General features: G+C 40.3%; 2 protein-coding genes across 2 annotated transcripts; both read right to left on the reverse strand.

The window, feature by feature from the left end:
• Positions 1-646: 646 nt before the first annotated feature.
• LOC117250761 (growth hormone-regulated TBC protein 1-A-like) lies at positions 647-6,456 on the reverse strand. Its single transcript, XM_078174573.1, has 8 exons — positions 5,773-6,456; positions 5,145-5,290; positions 4,881-5,039; positions 3,497-3,621; positions 3,033-3,129; positions 1,761-1,933; positions 1,482-1,667; positions 647-1,212 (listed from the first exon to the last, which is right to left on the reverse strand). The coding sequence occupies exons 1-8, from the start codon at positions 5,832-5,834 to the stop codon at positions 1,111-1,113; spliced, it is 1,050 nt and encodes a 349-aa protein (XP_078030699.1). The 5' UTR covers positions 5,835-6,456; the 3' UTR covers positions 647-1,110.
• Positions 6,457-10,138: 3,682 nt separating this feature from the next.
• On the reverse strand, positions 10,139-17,942 carry dcun1d2a (DCN1, defective in cullin neddylation 1, domain containing 2a). The gene is made up of 7 exons (XM_033618233.2): positions 17,893-17,942; positions 15,345-15,561; positions 15,030-15,198; positions 13,671-13,801; positions 13,501-13,583; positions 12,731-12,827; positions 10,139-11,507 (listed from the first exon to the last, which is right to left on the reverse strand). The coding sequence occupies exons 1-7, from the start codon at positions 17,893-17,895 to the stop codon at positions 11,428-11,430; spliced, it is 780 nt and encodes a 259-aa protein (XP_033474124.2). The 5' UTR covers positions 17,896-17,942; the 3' UTR covers positions 10,139-11,427.
• Positions 17,943-21,207: the final 3,265 nt, after the last annotated feature.

Raw genomic sequence — 21,207 nt, forward strand, 5'->3', positions numbered from 1 at the left:
CACAGAGTAAAAGTGAACCACCACATCACTGCTGATCACCACAGATGCTGATAATGAACCAGCTATGTGGCATTGCAGTGTGTGCAGATGCATATCATGGATGTCATCAGCTTAAGAGATGCTAAACTACTAAAAAGAGATATGATACCATAGAGACATTAAATGCGTCACAGTGATACACAAAATGACAACAAACAACAGGTCATGTCTGTTGAGGGGCCTGTTGTCTCATCATTCATCATTTAAATGATAATGTACAAGTTATTATTGCCCAGAATTGTGACTCTAAATGTGAGTCTTAATATATTTTTACTCCTGTACAAATGTACCCTGCTCTTTTAAAACTTTGTGCAGATTTGAGGAGGCTCTGGGTTTCTAGCTGTTAATAACTGGGACAACTGAGTTTGAAAAGCCTTTTGTCTGAGCTCAGAAATGAGTAGCTTTTGTTACTGGATTTATAAACTTAATATACAGCCACAGGTTTGGAGCGCCTGACTTAACCGTTGCTTGAGAGCAACACTGAACACTGAAATCACCACTTCTCTTTACCTTTGTTTGGCAGAGGCTGTTTTGAGGTCAGCCACATCAGGAAAAGATTAGGTCAAATTATTAGGTTTCTGTTAACAATAAAAAGTGAAACACAAAGTTCTGTAAATTAGGACGTCTGATTTTACTTCAGAAAGAGAAATGGATGGTTACAATAGTGTTTCAGGTGAGCAACAATTCCCTTTTTTCTCCGTTCTCCACAACAACAAAACAAATGACCATACTACAACAAAGAAACACTACTATAGTGCAAGTAATTAAAAGCATGGCAGATTGAAATACTTTGGTCTTGGAGTATCTAGCAGCAGAATATGGGACCATAAACAAAAGACAAGGTAAAAAATACAAAATCTACATTAGTGAGGAAGCTTGAGCACATCCTTCAGATATCCAGTTCACTGGTACTGGAGTGTGAAATAGCTGTTTTAACAGAGACAACCAAACAAACAAACAAAAAAACCCACCAGTATGTCCATTTGGTAATAGTTAATTGTTCCTGATAGTACAGTGTTAACGTCCTTACACTGAATGAAAGCCAAAGGGATACATAGTGGATCCAAAACTTCACGGCCGTCCATATTCTTCCTCCAGTATTCGCTGTCGGCATTTCTCCCTCAGTTTATTTATAGTTGCCATTGACAGGCTCCCAGGTTCTGTAAAGATTTTCTGTAAAAAGCAAGTTTGAGAGAATGTTACCAAATTGATTAAGGTTCAAGATTTCTTTAAAGATGAGTACACACCAAGATGTGTTTACATGCAGCCTGTAATTTCCCTCATATTAAGAAAACATAACATAATAAGCTTCACGTTAACACGGGGTCACGGGAGCAGCAGGCCAAGCAAAGTACCCCAGACGTTCCTCTCGCCAGCAACCCACTCCTCCTGTTTTGAGCACATGTAGCAACAGCCAGAGTTTCTGTCTTTTCTCATCGCACCTGCATGAAGGTGTGGCAGTCCAGAGTGAAAGCTCCACTGGTGATTTGTTTGAAGCACTCGCACACATCGGTCAAAGAGCGAGCTCTCAGGATCTCCGGCTGGTGGTGAATTATGAGAGTCAGAGCAACACGGAAAAGAACCTTGGAGCCCTCGTAGAAAAGACAATCCCAGACCCGCAGAACTGTCTGCAAGCAAAAGGAACAAGAGAGACACCTGTAAAATGGCATGTGCAACATCACCATGAATTTCTCATTGTTTTTTTACCAACTCTTCCTTACCTCAATGGGGAGTATGTCAATATAGAGGCAGATGAACCAGCGAGACACCACCAGTGTCCATATACCAGGATACTGGTCCATGAGCTGTCCTACCGCAGGAGCTTTAGCCTTCACCAGCTCCCCGAGAACCTCCTGATCTGTCTTCAGGCCCAACATGGCCGGGCTGTAGAAGTCTAAAATATCCACAAAGTAGGTGAGTTTACTTTTCATCTGAGTGAATTTGTGATAGGTATTGGTCGGCATATTAAGCACTGTTGTGAACTGGTTTTATTTATATCTCTAAGGTCAAATCTAAATGTTTCAGATTGTTGTACTAGTCCAGGATTTGAATTGAATTTTCTACGTGGAGTGCCACAAGGCTCTAACCTGGGTCCACTACACTTCAGTCTTTTGTATAACAACTAGGGTCTAGAGCAAGCACTGTTTATTTACATTGTTGCAGCTGATGCACAATCATATAGTCATTGCGACAAATATTTAAACTGCCTTAATTACCTCAAAAAAATCTGATATCAGTGACCCAAGAAGGCCGTGATAAAACAGTTAAGAAGTACAAAAAAGAGGAGCACTGTCGAGCATAGGCTAATACATTTAAATGTCATTACAAATGTAGCAAAGGTAAGCTTATCTTTCTTCCCCTATAAACAGGAACTCATTGAGACCTTTATTGTACACAGGGTTAAATTACTGTGCTGTGTCACTCTCAGGTCTGTAAAGTCTGTTCTCTTTCGGTATGCTGATGTCATAGCTTTTATTAGAGCAAAGCAGGACTCATCACATCTTTTCTAAGGAGTCTACACATCTTTCATCTCATTTAATGTAATCAAAATCATTTAGAGGAGATTTTAAGATATTTAAAACTGGTTATAATCTAAATATTTAACAGAATTTGCCTTTACAAACTGCATGCTGCCAGATTATGACCATGATCATCTCCTCTGTAACTGAGCACTGCTACATTCACTGGCAATGTTATTAATTTTTAGTACATTTAAGCTTTTTCTTAGCTTGAATGCTTCATTTAAGCCTTGGTTTGCTGACACAGGTGTTTCCACTTACATTTCCTCATTAGGCATCTTCTAAGGACTTTGACTGACATCTCCCTCACTACCCTGATAGTTATGTCGCAGCTGTGAGGGCTGGACACTGACTTTGCTTACCTCGTCATACACTCACCTAGGACCTGAGCAGATCTCTAATCAGACTAATTTAAAACACATTTGGGAGGGTGCAGGGACTTGTGTGTGTAACTATTTAAAATAGAATCTTTACCTGGCAGCATTCTGCCCAACAGTGCGTCCATGAGCCAGAAGGACTTCTCTTCATCTTTTGTGATGATCATGAGGTAGCCTGCGATGAAGTTCATGCCCTGATATGAACAGAGACAGAGATTATCTAACTGGTGAGTCCACAGACATACTGTAGGTTTACAAACACATGAAGCCAGATACACAGCAGAATTTATGCTGGAAATATGAACAGCCCATATAAACCCACTGATTTCCTTTTTTAGTTCAAAGAGGAAGTTATGACTTCAGTATACATTAAAGCATGACTTTAATTTAAATTAAACGATTAAGTTTGCTGTGCAGGAAGCTAACAGGGTCAGTGAAAGCTAGATTCGGGGAAAATCCTACACAGTATTTAAATGAATCAAGAACTAGTCAGTCCTGTTCCTTATGTAAAGTTCTTCATATCAACAGACAAGTGAGAGGAGGAGAAAGTGTTTTCTTCACCTGACAGTACCCAACTTCTTTATTGTGGTGTCCATAGGCCAGCAGCACGTTGTACAGAGCCTTCTGCAGGCTCGGTTCTGCTTTACTCTGGAAGAGGACGTTGTCAGGAAAGGTCCTGTGCATGTCTGTCAATAAACAAGGCAAGAATTGTGCATTGATAAGGGCCTGTGTGTTGATAGGGGCTGAGCTGTGGATGTTTTTTTTTTTTTTTTTTTTTGCAGGGGAGTTGGGAGACACTATATTGCCCTGTTTCCACATAACTAGCTCTGAGTATACGTATGCAAGTCAACTTGAAAGTCTCCAGTGGCTCTGTGATCTTCAATGTGTTTGTGAAACTCCTCCTTCCACCTTTTCTTTTCTCGGCCTGGAAGCCTCGAGTCCTTTGAAAAAAACTCAACTTTTGAGGCAGATTTTGGACACACTGTATATACTAAGTTAGCATAAAAATGAATTAGCTAATATCCATCCATTTTCATCTACTTATCTGGGGCTGTGTCGTGGGGGCAGCAGGCCAAGCAAAGCACCCCAGACGTCCCTCTCCCCAGCAACGCTTTCCAGCTCCTCCTGGGGGACCCCAAGGTGTTCCCAGGCCAGATGAGATATGTAATCCCTCCAGTATGTTCTGGGTCTGCCCCGGGGCCTCCTACCAGTGGGATGTGCCTGAAACACCTCTCCTGGGAGGCACCCAGGAAGCATCCTGATCAGATGCCCGAACCACCTCAACTGGCCCCTTTCGACATGTGGGAGCAGCAGCTTTACTCCAAGCTCCCTCCAGATGTCCAAGCTCCTTATCCTATGTCTAAGGCTGAGCCCAGCCACCCTATGAAGGAAACTCATTTTGGCCAGACTTTCCTCCAAGAATCGCCACCTTAGCGTGGTGGAGAGGTTTACGTGTTCCTGTGAACCTGGGAGCTGTGTAGTCCGGGGCTAATACCACCTGGTAGGGTTTGTGGTCCCAGGGAGGCCAGAGCAAAAGTGATTCAAAGAGACCTTGATGACACAGTATATTTGGACTTTGAACACCTCGCTAGTCGCTACCCAAAATGTATTTTTCTGCCATTTCTATCGAGACATTTCTATCCAACCATCAAGAGATGCATTTCCTTGTGTTACAGACATATGGACACAAAACAAAACTGTGTGGAAATGAGCTGTATGGCTTTTTAACTGCACACATACTGGCTTATCACAGTAGCAAAACCTCAGGTGTCACTAATAACATTGACGAAGACTCTACTGGATGGTTCCATTCACGTGTCCCAGTAAACCATGACAGTGTGACAGTGAGCAGGCAATACCAGGACCCTGCAACTGAAGCAGCTACATGGAATTCAGCCATCATTCCTTTGACATGTCAAGATATCTTGATATCTTTTTGTTGTACCTGTGTGAATGGTCTCCTTCAGCTTGGCGTCATGTTCCATGGCCAGCAGAGACTGGTAATAACCCGGGTTGCTCTCCAGTTGTTTCTCTGCACCACTGGCTGCCATCCAAATCCTGGCACGGTGCTCATTGGGCACACCTTTACGCACATACCTTTTCACTTCCAAAACAGATTTCATAAATACATCATATCACCACAGGCGGCACAGAAAAGACAGCAAGAGGAAATGGTGGTGTGTTTGAATGCGTGTTTATTACTTCCTACCTGTCAGGTTCTTCTCCACGTGCGGCTTCTCTTGAAGGAGCTTGGACCATCTCATCGACCTTCTGTTGAGGACGGCCACATACTCATTCATCATCTCCTTGTAGGATTCGAAATCGTGACGTCTCTCAAAGCCATAGGGGTCAATCCTGCCGAGGCAAATCCACACAGTGTGGTACAGATGAATGAGAAAAAGGAACAACTGACAGCTGGGGTCACTTTTCCTCCCCACCCTTCTTTCTCACTCCTATTCCCCGATGACAGACACTACAACAGCCTCCGCTGGGTTGGGTTTCTGTAGCAGGGAGATCAAATACCCAAGCTGGATGATTAGCTAGTTTTAAATTACTTTCAAGTGGGATTAGTAGCAAGGAGCAAAACTCAAGCTCAAAAATAACCTTGAAAAATTTCATATTTTCCACAAAACTATTCTTAGCATTTATATATCACTGAGCTTGATGGTTGGCTTTTCATAACAGCTTTACACGTTTGTGAAGTGAAACATTAAGTGCAGCAAGCTATTGAAGGAAGAGGCTGGTGCAAAGAACTGGTAGAAGAATACACATGTAACCACCACGACTAAAACAAGGCCATGAAGTCAGAGTAAACACCACATCAACACAAAGCTCACCTTTCACTGTCATTAGAACACGTAAGAGGCTGAGAAATGTCTCCTTTCATTTCCATTTCCATTGTGTGTCATGTGCTGCAGGTAAAGTCCACCGAGGCTGTAAACAACCTGCACGGAGGAGCCTATTTCATTTCTCCTCCTTGGGAAAGAACTGCTGGCTGCTGTCAAGGTAAATAACAAAAGCGGTCTGAGTTTCAAATGACTCACCTTACACTTTTCACCGGGAGGAGGGGCTAGTTTAAATAACACCCAGGTAACAACCCCAGGTGCTTTATTTGCATGCAAAACAATTGGAGGAAGAGAAACAGTGATGTTTGCGTGTATGTCCCCATATTACTGTCAATGATTTATTTAAATAAAGGTTTCTGTGGAGCATTAATTCCTCACCAGTCCAAATTTCTCCACCGTAGTCCTCCCTAAGAAATAATTAACCAACAACCAAAAAAGTACAAATTGTTTTAGCAGTTAAACATATTTTCTGTAAATTTAATCTCCCTGCATGATCTGCAGTGTATTTCAAAGCTGTCCTAATGTCAGACAATGTCTTTACTACTCTAACTGAGAGCTCTAGTGTGTAGGATTTAGTGTCATCTAGTGGAGAGGTTGCAGATTCAACTGAAAATTTTCCTCAGTGCAAAGCACGCAGAAGAACGAATGAAGAATGAATGGCCCTGTCTAGAGCCAGCGTTTGGCTCTGTTCTGGGCTACTGTAGAAACAACATGGTGTAAGATGTCCTGCTCCGTATATAGATATAAATGGCTCATCTAAGGGAATTAAAATATAATGACTGAAAACCCACTTATTAATAGTATTCAATTTCTGCCAATAGATGCCTAAATCTTAAACACTGGACCTTTAAAATTACTAGAATTAATAATTGTTTTTGCTACTCTCAAGAGGCCAAAAAATAAAATAAAATAAAATAAATAAATATAAATTAAAAAAAAATAAATGAAAATAAAATAAAGTAAAATGAAATTTAAAAAAAAATTGAAATAAAATAAAATAAAATAAAATAAGAAAATGAAAATAAAATAAATGCCCATTTAATTTTTCCCCTCAAACAGTCACACTGTAGAACAAAAAGCTCATTTTATGATTATTACATCCACCAAATTACCAGAAATTATTCCGAGGACTAGGACTGCAAATAATGATTATTTCCATTGTCGATTAGTCTGCTGATTATTTTGCTGCTCAATCACTTAGTTGTTGTCAATTATCAAAGATGTCAATCAGTGTTTACAAAAGCCAGAGATGACGTCCTGACATGTTTTGTTTTGTCAACAATCCAAAGATATTCAGTTAACTGTCATAGAGGAGCAAAGAAACAAGAATATATTCACATTTAAGAAACTGGAATTGGAGAATTTTGACTTTTTTTCATTAAAAAAAAACAAAATCACAGATTATAGATGGAGTTGAGGAAGTCCTGTATCTGGACTTTGTTTTTTTAATTTTCTTTGCCCTTTATTTACTTTATACGCATGTAATACACCTATATTTTGTCCTGTTTACATGGTCGAGTTTTCCTGCATCTGTGAACTTATCATTTCAAAACTCTTTCCTGTAAAATGAAACGAGTGCTGACACTACAACATGATGTATGTAATTTCACCTTTGGCTCAGTAAGAATACTCAGATTGATTACCAAATTAGTTGGTAATTAAATTAACAGTTGAAAACCAGTGGTGATCTTAGACTCTGGGAGACCCCAGATAAAGAAGCCCAACAAGGTCATACATTAGTCAGAAGGGGACCAATTTAGGGTTTTTTGGGGAGCGGGGGCTGCCCAGTCATTTGCCTGGTTTGCGTCTTCTCATGGTCTGTCGCTGTTGACAATCAAGATATTTATTGTTGAAGCTCTGCTGTGGACATATCCTTGTTGTCCGTAAAGAAAATGGCCATTCAAGTCTGTGTTTGAGAACAACAGTAAGGTGCCCATATGTAAACTGAAACTGGTTTTACTTGTTGTTATTATTCCTCCCGTTCATACTGACCACTAAAACATTCCTTCCTGATGAGCTTCCAATGGAGGTGCAGGGGAACAAAGCCCACAGTCCTTTGGCACCTGACTATTTTTCTGTAAGGCTTTAAGAAATGTGAAGCTATCCTGGTAGCTGCTGCTGTGTGGAGCGAGAACAGAGACATAAAGTTTTGGCATCCAAAATAAAATTTGACATTGAAAAAGGAGACATTGGCATCAAAAAAAGCAAAACAGGCATTAAAATTATTTCATTTTGATATTTTTTCATTCTGATGTAATTTCCAGTGACGATTTTGAGATTTCATTATGCTGATTTTTCCCTCCACTTTTCTGTTTTAACTTTCTGTCACCACATGGAAAGGAGGAGTTTGAGTAGAGAGACAACAACAGTGTGATTTACATATAATCTACATACTGAGGAGAACGTCACACTTCTGGCCCCACACAGTCCACTCTGAAGCCTCTGACTTAAGACACTACACATTTGTCATATGTAAAAATCTTCCATGAGTTCACCTGAAACTCTGAGTGTTTCTCTTTGATGTTTTTTTTTTTTTTTTTTTTTTACATTAAAAACCATGGTGGTTAAAGTCAGGTCCACTGAAACAAGCGCTAACACCAGCGTCAAAAAAATTGACACTTGTAAAAAAGTGACATGAAGAAAAAATGAGAAGATTGTCACTGAAAAACACTTCAGATTGAAAACATATCAAAACAAAATGAAGTAATTTTTAATGTCGGTTTTATTTTTCAGCATAGACAGTAAGAATAATGGACATAGCTATTGTGACGTCACCCACTGGTTGGTGGACTCCTGTTTTGAGGCCTTGAGTTTGGCATTTTGCCCGTCGCCACCTTTTTTTTTTTGGAGCCAGAAGTGACTGTATTTGGAAGCTGGAGCCCAGGACTGAGAAGCCGAGGACACTATCAGCAGACAGCCTGTCACTCAAAGCGGCTTGTCCTTAATTATGCGTAATTTTAAGCATTAATAAAATGCAAAGGGATGAGTAATACAAAAATTCACCTTCCATATAGTTGTCATGAAGGAACAAATTAGCTATAGTTGTTTGTACCAGTCAGTAAACATGTTTATTTCTGCTGTAAAGTTGGACATTTTAACACGGAGGTCTATGGGGAATGACTTGCTTCTGAAACCAGCCTCAAGTGACCGTGCAGTTTTTGGCACCTCTGTAGTGGCTTCTTTTTTTCAGCCCTGGAGGTTGCCACTTGTTTTTCAGTTACATTTTTTTTTTTTTACAATGCCAAAATTTACTGTCACTGTTCTGACTCCATACAGCCACAGCTTGAGTTCTTTATCTGTCATTCTCAGGAATAAAACATAAATGTTATAAAGTTAAGTATTTTGGGGGCCGTTTATGCCTTGGTAGCAATAATAGAGATGAAAAGAAACTAGGGAGAGACACAAACAAAGGTCATCAATCAGATTCCAATTGTAATCGAACTGAACATTAACTTCTATACTCCTTAGTTTAAATATACTTAAAAAATAAACTTTTACGTTGGCTACAAAGAGGTCGTGGTCTTTTGCAAAGGATAGCACAGCATGCAGATATATGACGGCAGAAATATTATTTTAAATAGGGATGCACGATGTCGGCGTGTCTTAAGTATCGGCTGATATTAGCTTTAAAATGAATTGAATCAAAATCCACCAACATGTTGGCTTTCAAATCAATCAGAATCAGTCAGCATGCTTTTCCTTATACTACACAATGAATGAATTAATATATTTCCACTACAGAAGAGACATAAGAGAGAAAAAAGTGGGTATTGATATTGTCATCGGTCAAATGAGTTGTTACATGTCGGCATGTTGGATATCGGCAAAAAATCCAATATCGTGCATCCCTAATTTCAAAGTCACTTGACCCGCCTTGTATAATGAAGTAGGATGTTGAATAAACATGTTAAACTTTACGATCATAGTACAGACATTCTGATCAGCTCATCATCATCATCATCATCATCATCCCATACAACTTCACTCATGTTAAATTGTAAAGTTGCTAACTAGGGAATAACAAAAACATAATGAACAGTGGGTAACTATTCCCTGGTGGGGTTGCTTTACAAAGCACCATTATCAAATCAACCAAATTATCACAGCTAAGTACTGACGATAACTCTTGTTAAATATTGTATATTATTAACAATCAACATGGTTTAATATTCTAAAAATGTAATATTAAAGCTTTGACAAATTCATATCAGTGTGGTTATGAATCTTTTTTACACTCTGGCTCGATCATAACTGTGCTTTATCAAATACGCTCTTGTCTAAGCAGCTTTGTGCTGTAAGTGATATTTACTGTTTCCCTCATCTGTCTCATCACCAATAAAAGAACTATTTGCATGTATGATTATGGAAAAACCCATGCTTTATTCATCTTTCTTAAATGAACAATATACTTAGGCTACTTACATGACTTATTAACAATATATTCTAATTTTCACTACCTTCAGTAACACTGGACAGATGGGCGTGAACAGAAATATAAATACTGAACAGACAGATATTTATTCTTAAGGCTTACTTTGTCGTTGTGTTGTTGCCCTCGTTAGTGTCCTGGCTTTTGAACTTCGCACTGCCATAACATACAGATATGTGCCATGCAATCCTAAGGGTCTGTAATGTCTTAACTTTAAATTTCACTTAAATGCTTTAGCATCGTTAACGTCTCGGGAGGGATAAAAACAAAACACTTTGCCCAACAGTTAGAAAGAAAATCATCCTTTGAAAACAAAATGCTGTGGATTACGTCACACGTAGGATTCAAGACCCGCTCCCAACTGAGATTAACCTGACAAATGAACACCATGAACCAATATATCTAAATTAAAGCACTGCCTTTACTCGTGTATTTGTGAAACCAGCCCAAGGTGACGTAAAATGTGTTTAACATGCTTTCAATGAGAAGCTCACAATTCCATGACTTGACAGATCCACCTAGCAATTAAACCAACAGCATATCATCCACAATATTGAGGCATCCCGTTAGAGATCTTAGCATTTACTATACATAAAAGAATCATCTGTTGCATTTATAAATTGAATGTATTTATATTATTCTTCATATAGCTCTCTTTGTAAACTGTCCCAATAGATACAGTATGTACAGTAAAAACTGCAACAGTTCTGTTGGTGCTGGTGTAGCGAGCACTCTGTCTCCAAGTTAGAGTAAGACATGGGAACTTTGCACAGTCACTCAGAGCTTCATATAACAAAACAAAGCTGACTTAAAACACACAGTTTTCTCCTCTCCAGTCCTTTTAGAGTACACACAGCCAGCGAACCTCCTCTCAGCGCTGTGTCCATCCCCACTTACAGGGCTGTGGCCTGACAGGTAGTGCTCCTCCTGGAGCAGAGCAGAGGGGCGTCCAGGATGCTGAGAACACAACAGGAGAGACAACGGCGACTCTGGCAATGTCTGTATGACGCCTCAGTCTCCCGAGGACAAGAGATGTGGCCGGTTGTTCTCATAGTTTTTTACTCAGCTCCCTGAAAGGTGGTTTCCTGACAGTTTCAAGTGCTTCTGTTTTCTCTCTGCAGTCTACGATTTTCACTTTTTTTGTACAAGTCTTAAAAAAAACTATGAAGTCACTGTAAAAGAAACAAGGTTCTGGCTTTCCAGAGTTGGGATTGGATTTAGAGAGTTTTACGTTTTGATCCCGTTACAATTGGTCGCGCGAATTCCACAAAATCATCTATAAGGACTGGCCATGCTCCTGAGGAAGACACACCAACAAGATCTCATTAGTGTCTCAGTGATTTAAATACATCCATATTCACAGCATTACAGAGACAGCAGATGGAGCAATGCTAAATCTGGCTGAATCCAAATGTCCATCCTCTTGACTTGTGGACTGAGCCCTTCAGTTGCATGCACTGTGACGTGTTTACCGTCACCTCGTCAAATCTGCGAGAGGGCAAGACTGCAATGTTGTAAAAGCTGCTGATAGACGGGCCACGAAAGTTGATGATCTTTAGGCCCAGTTCAGACCAATGATTCGTGATGAGACAAAACCGTTTTAGAAAGTTGCAGAGATAAGTTGCAGTGGTGTGAAGTAGCCATCTGAGCTCGACTCAAGCCGGCTGATGGTGTCAGCTGCAACTCAATTGGTCAAATCGCTGCCGGCTGTTTTAGACTGTAAAGCACGTCACCTGTTTCAAAAGGCAATCAGCTTGTATCCGCCGGTCAAGTCAAAATGGTTGTACTGTGGAAGGTGCTCCGTCCCTGCCGAGCCCTCTGTTTCTGTCCTCACGGTGTGCTTGTGTTGGACGGTGGGTGCTGCTGCTACTTGCTGTATGTGCTTATGCTCCCTCACACACACACATTGTCATTGACTAACTAATTGGCGCTGTTTACATATATTACTGTGGCGTATTTATTATGAACAGTCCATCTGATGCTATGTTTTGTTTCTGTTTTTCACTGTTTCATCACTACTACAAATGCAGCTGTAGCCAGTATCCCACTATCACTATCCTTATTCATATTGTAGAAGCTACAAATTATATTCAGCCACAAAATAAGTCTGAAAAGCTGAAAAATAGAAGTACAGACATTGTTGTTGCATAGAGATGATACACCGTCTCATCTAGTTGCACTGGTGTGAACTGGCAGGGTTTTAGAACATTGCAGAACGGTGCCTGTTGCGAGTCTTTGGTCAAAAGTTTCGGACTCAGTGTGCAAACATGACTGACACAATGTGTGGTCGTATTTATTTTTAGGTGTGAAACAATTTCAGATGAAAAAATCAGACTCAGTGTGCAAAGGCCTTAAACTGCAAAAAGTTCGCTTGAGGCCCCTCGTGAACTGGATGAATTGCGCATTCGGACAGCCCTCAACAGTTGCAGACTTCTGGGAAACAAGCTCATAAAGTTCGTGAGTCTGCAGTGATGTCTGAACATTTGGATTCAGCCCCTGAAGGAAATTTGTCACACTCACCTTCCTCATCATAGTTTGACATGTCATCTGCAATCATGTTACCAAAGTCCAACAATAGGTTCCATGTGTCCTTTGGGATGGATCGTTTATGGTGTTCCTGTAAATGACAAGTGCTGGTCAACATATTGGTATAAACATGTTTTCACAGGTACCTCTGTCACCACATAAACTCTTTTTGCCTTTAAAACTCAGTATAAAGTGTAAACTTAAAGTCCAGTGGGGCAGCATATGTTCTGAAGTCCATGCGTCTGCAGGTTTTCATTCCAACCAAACACCATCTGGTTGCACTTGCTGATCCCCCCGAGGTCGATGTAATGAAAGCTGGCACAGCCTTAGCCAAGTTTCCCATCACTGGGGCAAATACATTTCAATGAGGGAAGCACCCATCCAACTTTCTCTCACGTGATATCAGTTCCAACCCAGGCATCTTGTGATACCAAGAACAGATCTAATACCAGTGCATTTTTCAAACTTGCATAAGTAGGCGGGCGTGTAGAGACAAAAAAAAGGGAGAATTGCTGCGCCCAAGTCTGATAATGGTTGGGAAAACCCTGCTGGTTATTCTGGCATCATGTTGGGGACATTCGTATGTGTACAAACAAGCAAATTAACACAACGCGCAATATCGAGGTCGGCAAAATGATCGAGGTCATGTCCATGGCCGATACATCATGGCCAATACTTGATCTGCATTTTACGGTCAGCACATTTGCTGATACCGATCCAACATATTTAATTGGTGCATCTTTAGTTTCACTTCTCTGACTCACCAAAAGGAATCTGTTCCAAAGATCAAGGAACTTAAATCGTCCTGACAGAACCAGGTTCCAGTAGGCTACGGCCATGTCCAAGTCTGCACACAGACACAAAGCACAACACTTAGTCCCAACAGTTTGTAATTCAGTGATACCAGTCAGCAAGTTGTCATTGTCACTCTTACCTAGACCCTTCTGTCCAGGATTTTTGGCGAAGTTAAAGGTGAACTGGTAGAAGTCCTTGAACTTCCCGCTGTCTTTGAGCTCCTGCTCTAATCTTGGCAAAAGGGCCTTCAGTTTTTCGGGGCTGTCACACCTAGAAAAATAGACAGTTTGAGCAATGAATATGCAAACTCTGATTAAATACACACTTGAGCTTTCATATTCTGGTTGTTTGGTCGATTGGTTGGTTGATATGCTCTTGTATGACCAAATTCTCAATGGTTGGACATTCGCTTGTGTTACTTTAATAAAGCTGTGTGTGTCCACCAAAGCATTTCTTGTCCCATCTGAAAATGGCAGTTGTTGTTTTCCGGTACTTGTAAATGTCCTGTGTGACAGCCGGTCTTTGTGGTATTTGTCCCGCCCCTTCTCCACTGTGATTGGTCAGCTGGTGGCACTGACCAGCACAGTGTTTTAACCAAAGTTAGACAATTTTCAACTCTTGTTTTTAGTCAGAAAAATGGATAATGGATCACTCTGGACTTATTTTATAACGAGTCAAAAAAGACGTTGCAGTTTAAGGCCAGATTATAAAGTTTCTAAAAGGAATAGAGTCACACTGGAGCAGCACGGTGGCTCAAGTTAGCTACTGGATTAAATATAGTAAGTCTCTCTCACATGCAACATTACAGAGATATTTAATGTTAGTAATGTTACGCTACATATGACATCATCAACCCCAGGGTTAACTTCTATACTGTCCAGTTTGTCAGGTTTTTCTCATCAATCCAATTCAGTGCTTAGTGGTGAGACAGTCTCACGTGTACAGCTCAGCTGGACACTCCCAACGATACAGTACACAGTTTATTTTCAGATAATATTACAGCCAATGTCACATTTATTTTTCACTCAAGGCAGTCCACTTGCCCGAACACATTTGCCCCAGAAAGTGTTAATGTCGAGCTCTGTGACAGGGAAAAAAGCTTTAGTAGACACACAACATGCAGAATTCCCCCCCTCAACCAACTGATTGGTGGAAAAGAAGGTAGAATTTAATTTGACCAAGATTTTCCTTGATTGATTACAGCCCTGACGCACACCGACCACCTAAATCAGTTGCAACATGACCGTCCTGATGTTAATGACAAACTGACCGAAGTTAACTCTGACACATGAACCTCTGAAGTCAAAACACTGCAGCTCTTCCACTGAGTCATTCCACGAAGACACAGAATACCCAAGCTGTGGTTGAGTGGCTCTATATATAGACAACCTTCCCTCTCTGGAGCTACACTAAGAGAACCACCATGCGAAGATACTTCAGGCACAGTGTTTATGTCCCACTTTGGAGCGTGTCTCACGCTGTTGATGTCAACACTCACCCCAACTCTGTCATTCCATCCAGAAATTCCTTCTTGGTGAACTCGCACTGAGTGGCCGCACGAAACTTCCACGCGACAACCAGCACGGTGATGCTGGCTGGATCCAGTGAGAGGTCATCACAAAACTGCTGGATCCCATCGATACCAATCTTATTCTCATCCTGGGGATCTATGAAGCCAAAAAAACAGTTACACTGACAGTTGTTGCAAAGAAGTAGTGTCTCGTAACGTTCAAAGAACACAGTCCTTTCTGGAACAACTCTGTTGTAGTAAATATTTCAAGTTACAGTGTAAAACATAGACGTTCCCACTAACCTTTGTAGCGATTGTAGAGCTGCTCCAGCTTTTTCCGGTCTACTGATGTTTTCATGGATTCCTTACAATAGAGATCTGGATTCTGAAAGTAGTTGTCGGTAGCAACTTCTAGTTTCCAATCATTCTGTGTGAGGCAGTACACAGCTGTCTTCTCCCCAGCCTGTGTGAAGGACATGAACTGCCGTACCTTGTCCCTCTGCGAAGACTTCAGCTTATGCTGTGTAAGTACAGGACATGGGCTATCAGACACGGGAGCGATCAGACCAGTGAACACTGACAGCAACACACAGACACAGACGGAAACACAGACAAAAACACACAGCGAGACGCACACATCTACAGGCATTCAGGCAACAGTAAGGACAGCAAGGCGCTCAGAAACACTCATATTTCAAAAGGTTAGTCTGTCACACTGACACACACACACATCATAGGTGGTAAGCCAAGACGCTGTGCTGGTTAATTATGTTCTATCCAAAAGCAACATGGGCTTTTCTGAAGGAGGATGTTGTGGATTCTCAAAGCACATGCTGTACCCGGGAGGGCCCCTCAGATAACTACAGTCATAGATGTAACATGAGCAGGGAAATGGGATGCCATCACCCAGACCTAGAGGTGCAACAAGTCTGGAGTGTAACACAAGCACCCTGCCAAAAATACATGGCAATATTAAAAAAAAGAAAAAATCAAATGTCACATGACTGTAAGCATGATTTCTATACTGATATTTTCAGCGGTATGAAAATTTGCACTTTTACAAGATGTGGTGTGCACATGAAATTGGTTATAGATGCAAGAATGAAGAGGCATCCAATGTACATTTTACTCGGCTAGTGTCAGGGTTGGAAATGAACTATTTTGTCCACCTGCCATTGGAGCTGGTGGACTCCAAAATCTACCAGCTACTCAAGAGATTACCATTGTTTTTTTAAGATGGCGAGTGAAGCAAATCTAGCAACCACGTGCACATTTTACCAGTGTTTGGCTGATGGCTGGTGCAAATCTAAACTCTGGCTAGTGTCAGCCAGCAAAATAAGTTCAGAATATGAATTTCAGAATATCATTAAACTGTAATGCCACGATTAAAGACCAGTGATGAACAACAGTTAGCTTTGAGTTCTTGAATGTTGTATGTATGGTAGGGACTGGGTAAAGCTGCAAATTAATTGCCCTTGTGGCACAAATAAAGTTGTCTGAACTGAAGTGAAGACAGTGTCATACTTGAACCTAATTCCAGGCCATTTCTGTTTTCCTAGCCCTATATAGATATCATTCTTGGTTGATGATCAGTTAGTTGATTGACTGAAATTAATCTGCAACAAATTTGATAATCGATTAAGTCATTTTTTAAAGAAAACACATGTCAAAACTCCAGTGGTCAGCTGCTCAAGTGTTAGGATTTGCTTATTTCCTTACTCTTCTATGAAAGTAAATTAATATCTCTGAGTCTGAGAGACTGTTGATTAAAAGTTGTCTGAACTTAAGTCATACTGTAACCAAATTTCAGACCATTTCTAGTTTCCTAACCCTGTATAGATGTCATGCTTGGTTGATCATCAATTAGTTGATTGACTGTAATGAATCTGCAACAACTTAGATAATCAATTAGTGGTTTAAGTCATTTTTTAAAGAAAACAAATGCCCAAACTTCACTTTTCAGCTGCTCACATGTTAGGATTTGCTTATTTCCTTACTCTTCTATGATAGCAATATCAATGTCTCTGAGTTTGGGACTGTTGATTTGACAAACAACCCATTTGAAGACACCACCTTAGGGCTTTTCAAAACTGTGATGTGGCCCTTTTGCTATTTACTTAATGAGTAATAAACAGCAGAGAGACTGATAATGAAGATAATCTTATATCCCCGCCACAATCGATATCATCCAGTGATAAAATCACCATGACACCTCCTCACAGCAGCTGCAGTATCTGAGCACTTGCACTTCACTGAAGAAGAGCAGCATTTCCTGAAACCGGAGACTAAAACTGTGAGTTCACCAAGCTGCTAATGACTCCACCAACCGCCACCGATTATTCTTAATAACACCACATGAACTCAAATGTCTACACTGGCTGCTGTTCACACTGCACGGATTATTGTGCGACCAGATGGGTAACGTTAGGTTAGCATTGTCTACACAGCACCAGCTAATAACTTCTACTGGCTAACGTTAGCTAAGTTAGCCAGAGTGTATCACTGACAGTAACTATAGGGGACAGTAACACGGGAACACACTGTCAGTATGGTTATGGATAAGCCGGGATTTCACTCAAACTACCCCGTGTCTGTCTGTCTTTGTGGTCCACCGACTGACCTGCTCACAGCCGAAGTTATAGACTGCCAAAAAGGGACGTGTAGCTAGCTAGCTACTCTCAAAATATCAACTGACCTTCCCTGTAATAGCAGCGAACACAAGTAACTAGTCATTGTAGGCTTGTCAAAACGCGACACGGCATGTACTTTAATACTACAACAATATTCTTCAATGTAAGCCTTAATGGCACCAAAGCCAATGCCCGGGTTTGTGTTTATTTTGGTTACCTACCATTTTCACACCCGCTGTTTGACCAGTTTGGTAGCCCGACTGACGCTCATTCTGCGCATGCGCGGAAGTAGTCGAGCCGCTATTGTAGATTTCAGTGGAAAGATGAGGTCTGCAGCTGCTCTGCTGTCGCCTGCATTTTTTGTAATTATTTGCCAAAATGCATCCATGTGCATGTATGTATGAGAGAACGTGAGATTTTTTACACTTTTGTTACATCATGTAGTCACACTATATATACCACAGGACTCCCCCACCACCCACCCACCCAAAAAACTGCAAACAACACTGTTAAAAATAAAACTGAACCCCACCCTTCACCCCCTACTCCTAAAAACACTCTGTGATTACTAACACCCACAGAGATACCATCCCAAACACTATAAAACATGACATCAGTCCTTCCCTCCACCACACACCAAACCAAGTGTCCTCATAACACACACATTAGCAGACAGTTAATCAACGTCCAAATCAACATATAATAAGTGCACTCCAGCACCATAAGAACAACACTTCCAAGGGACCAAAAACTGAAAGTGAATCCCTCTCAGACAAACAACTTAACGCCGAAGCAAAGTGCGCATTCCAGGGGGCCCCACAACTCCAGATTTGCTGTGTGTCAGCTGGTTCATGGTTATTTATTTTGCATATGTATGTGGAGAGGCATAATCAACTGATGCAAAAAAAGGGGAAGATGGGCCCTATTCTGTTAACTAATCTTGAGGCCCTGCCTTGAAGGGCCCCCCTGTGTCAGGTCTATAGTTTAAGATCTTTATTGTTTTAGTTCTTTATTTAATGCATGTTCCTAAACTAATGTGTTGAATCATATTACCACTCAGTGAATCTGGGGCGAGACAGTTTTCAGGCATAGAACAAGTGTACACCTTACACAAAGCGTATGAGGGACAGGGGGCCACAGCTGCTCATTTTCTGCCCCCTTCACTGGTGAACAATGAGGAACTTGAGTCTCCATATGACATGAGAAAAAACCCACAACAGCTCATCTTATGAGAAAAATGTGATATGCTGTATGTACGCCTGTTGGGCTGACTCCCGCTCAGCTGAGTTTTATCTCATGTGAAAATGAATACACCCTTCAACAAGTGTGAAGGGTGTATAGATAACTGATAGAGTATCTGTGGGTGTCAGTCTTTCTTTTTTGAGTTCACTCAGAGGATGTGGAGGGAAAACTGCTGTCATTCATACATGGTGAAACACATTCATGGGTGTTACTCTGACTGTACTCAGCAGTTTGTGGGGCTGTTGAATTGTATTTTGTTATACTGTGAGATGTTTCTAATATTAAGTCTGATACAATCCAATATCCCCACAAAATACATCCTACAAAATTATTATTAAGTTGAATCAACACCTCACAAAAAAACAAAAGCTGAACACTAAAAATGTTATGTTACTGCATAATTTTTAGGTTATAATGTTTAGTTTTTGTTAAAATAGTTTTAGAGAGGCAGATTCGACTTTGCTGTCATTTTAGAGGTTATAGTTTTGTGGTGCTCTTGAACTTTATTGCTTTATATAGAGAGATGTCTCTAATATGTCCAACCCACTCAAATCAGTGAGGGTTGAGTAACTAGTAACACTTCTCAGTATAATTCAAAATAATTCAGCAGCACCACAACCTTCATGAAGATAAGATTTATTTAGGGCTGTTGTATTACACTGCTTTAGTTCCAGCTAGGTGTACCTAATAAACTGACCACTGAGTATATTTGTAAGTTGTAAATACCATAATATTTGAAAATACTAGTAAAGAATAGAAGTTGGTGATTTGAGGGATGTTTGACTTTTCATTAAATTACTCTGTGAATCTCATTGTCAATCTAATAAGGCAGCACATGTGGCAGACAACGTACACTTAAAGCGCACCCGCATTTACTAGATCCCTATTTATGAGCTCCATGACGACCTTAAATACAATGCAAGAGAGACTCAGCAGGCATCATGAAAGGAAATTGTCAAATTATTAAAGACAAAACAAAGGTTATTACTTCTCAAAGGAACATTGTCTTTGCAGCAAAACTGACCAAATTTAATACAGCTGTTTACTTTCAAATTGTACAGTAATTACAATGACTTTAAAGCTACACTGAATAACCTAAAATACTAAAGCGGGGTATTAAAACTTGAAGGGCATTATCTGGCGGTAGCAATTTTTATGGTACGATGACCATCTCAGAAAATATCATGGTTTCATGGTATCAAGGTATTACAGAATTATTATTATTATCTGTCAGAATAATCCTCAAAGGAATTAAAACAGATGCATTATTTCTGGTTAAACAAACATTTTACCACTATATTTCAGACTTTAAAACATTTTTAAAGGAAGTGTGTGTAAAAAGTCTCCCTTTTGAATATAATTTAAATAAAGTTGAGATTTTCTGTCCAGTTGCATTTTTTTTTTCACTATCGTAATGTACACCATACAATAACCGCCACTTTTAATATCACATTTTACCCTGAAACTGGTACATCGTTGCAACCCTGTGTGACAGTTGGAAAGAAGGTGGCTGATTACTGTTTGGCATGTTTGAGGGGAGAAGAGGTTGTGTAGAGCAGGTTAGGATTTGGATCATTCAGGTTTATTGATGTACCAAGGATTTTTGCATTGGGCTCTTTTTTATTTGTTTTTAATTTCTGATCCTGCAGACCTTCTTGGATTTACTCGGTATCAGATCTGATTGCAACTTGACACACCGCTTGAACTGAATTTTACCTCCCAGCTCATATCTGATGTTGTCTACACTAATCTGTGACTACTGCCAAACAGGAAAAAAAACAAAAACATTTTGTATCCTGCCATGCAGTCAAGGGGTAGCCATGATTTGAAAAACACAGAGGTTATTCTCCCAGTGCATGTTACCACCTCTCAAAAGAGTTTGACAGCTTGAGAAGTTTGTGAATCTTTTTTTCTTTTGGCAAGACACAGAGCAGATCATCCATTAATTGCAGGGCTGGTGGTTTGATCCCAGGCTCCTCCTGTCCACTTGTAAACTGCCTTTGAACCTTAACTGCAGAGTACCTTGCATGAGGTCTTGCTGCCATTGGTGTGCACATGTGAAGGAGAGGCGCATTTAAAGTGCTGTAGTATAAAAAGTGCTAGCAACGTCAGTGCAGTCCAGTCCAGTCCAATTTTATTTTCAGTATTTCTCTGTTCATTTAAATGATCAATTATGTTTCTGTTAATTCTGTCTTCGACCATTTGGTTTATGGCTCTTTTGAAGCCTTCACCACATTGGCAGGAATTTTATTCTGGTGTAGAAATGCTTACTCCATCTATTAAGTTTTAATTTA

The sequence above is a fragment of the Epinephelus lanceolatus genome, chromosome 14 (genome assembly GCF_041903045.1).
Source record: "Epinephelus lanceolatus isolate andai-2023 chromosome 14, ASM4190304v1, whole genome shotgun sequence".
Taxonomy (NCBI): Eukaryota; Metazoa; Chordata; class Actinopteri; order Perciformes; family Serranidae; genus Epinephelus; species Epinephelus lanceolatus.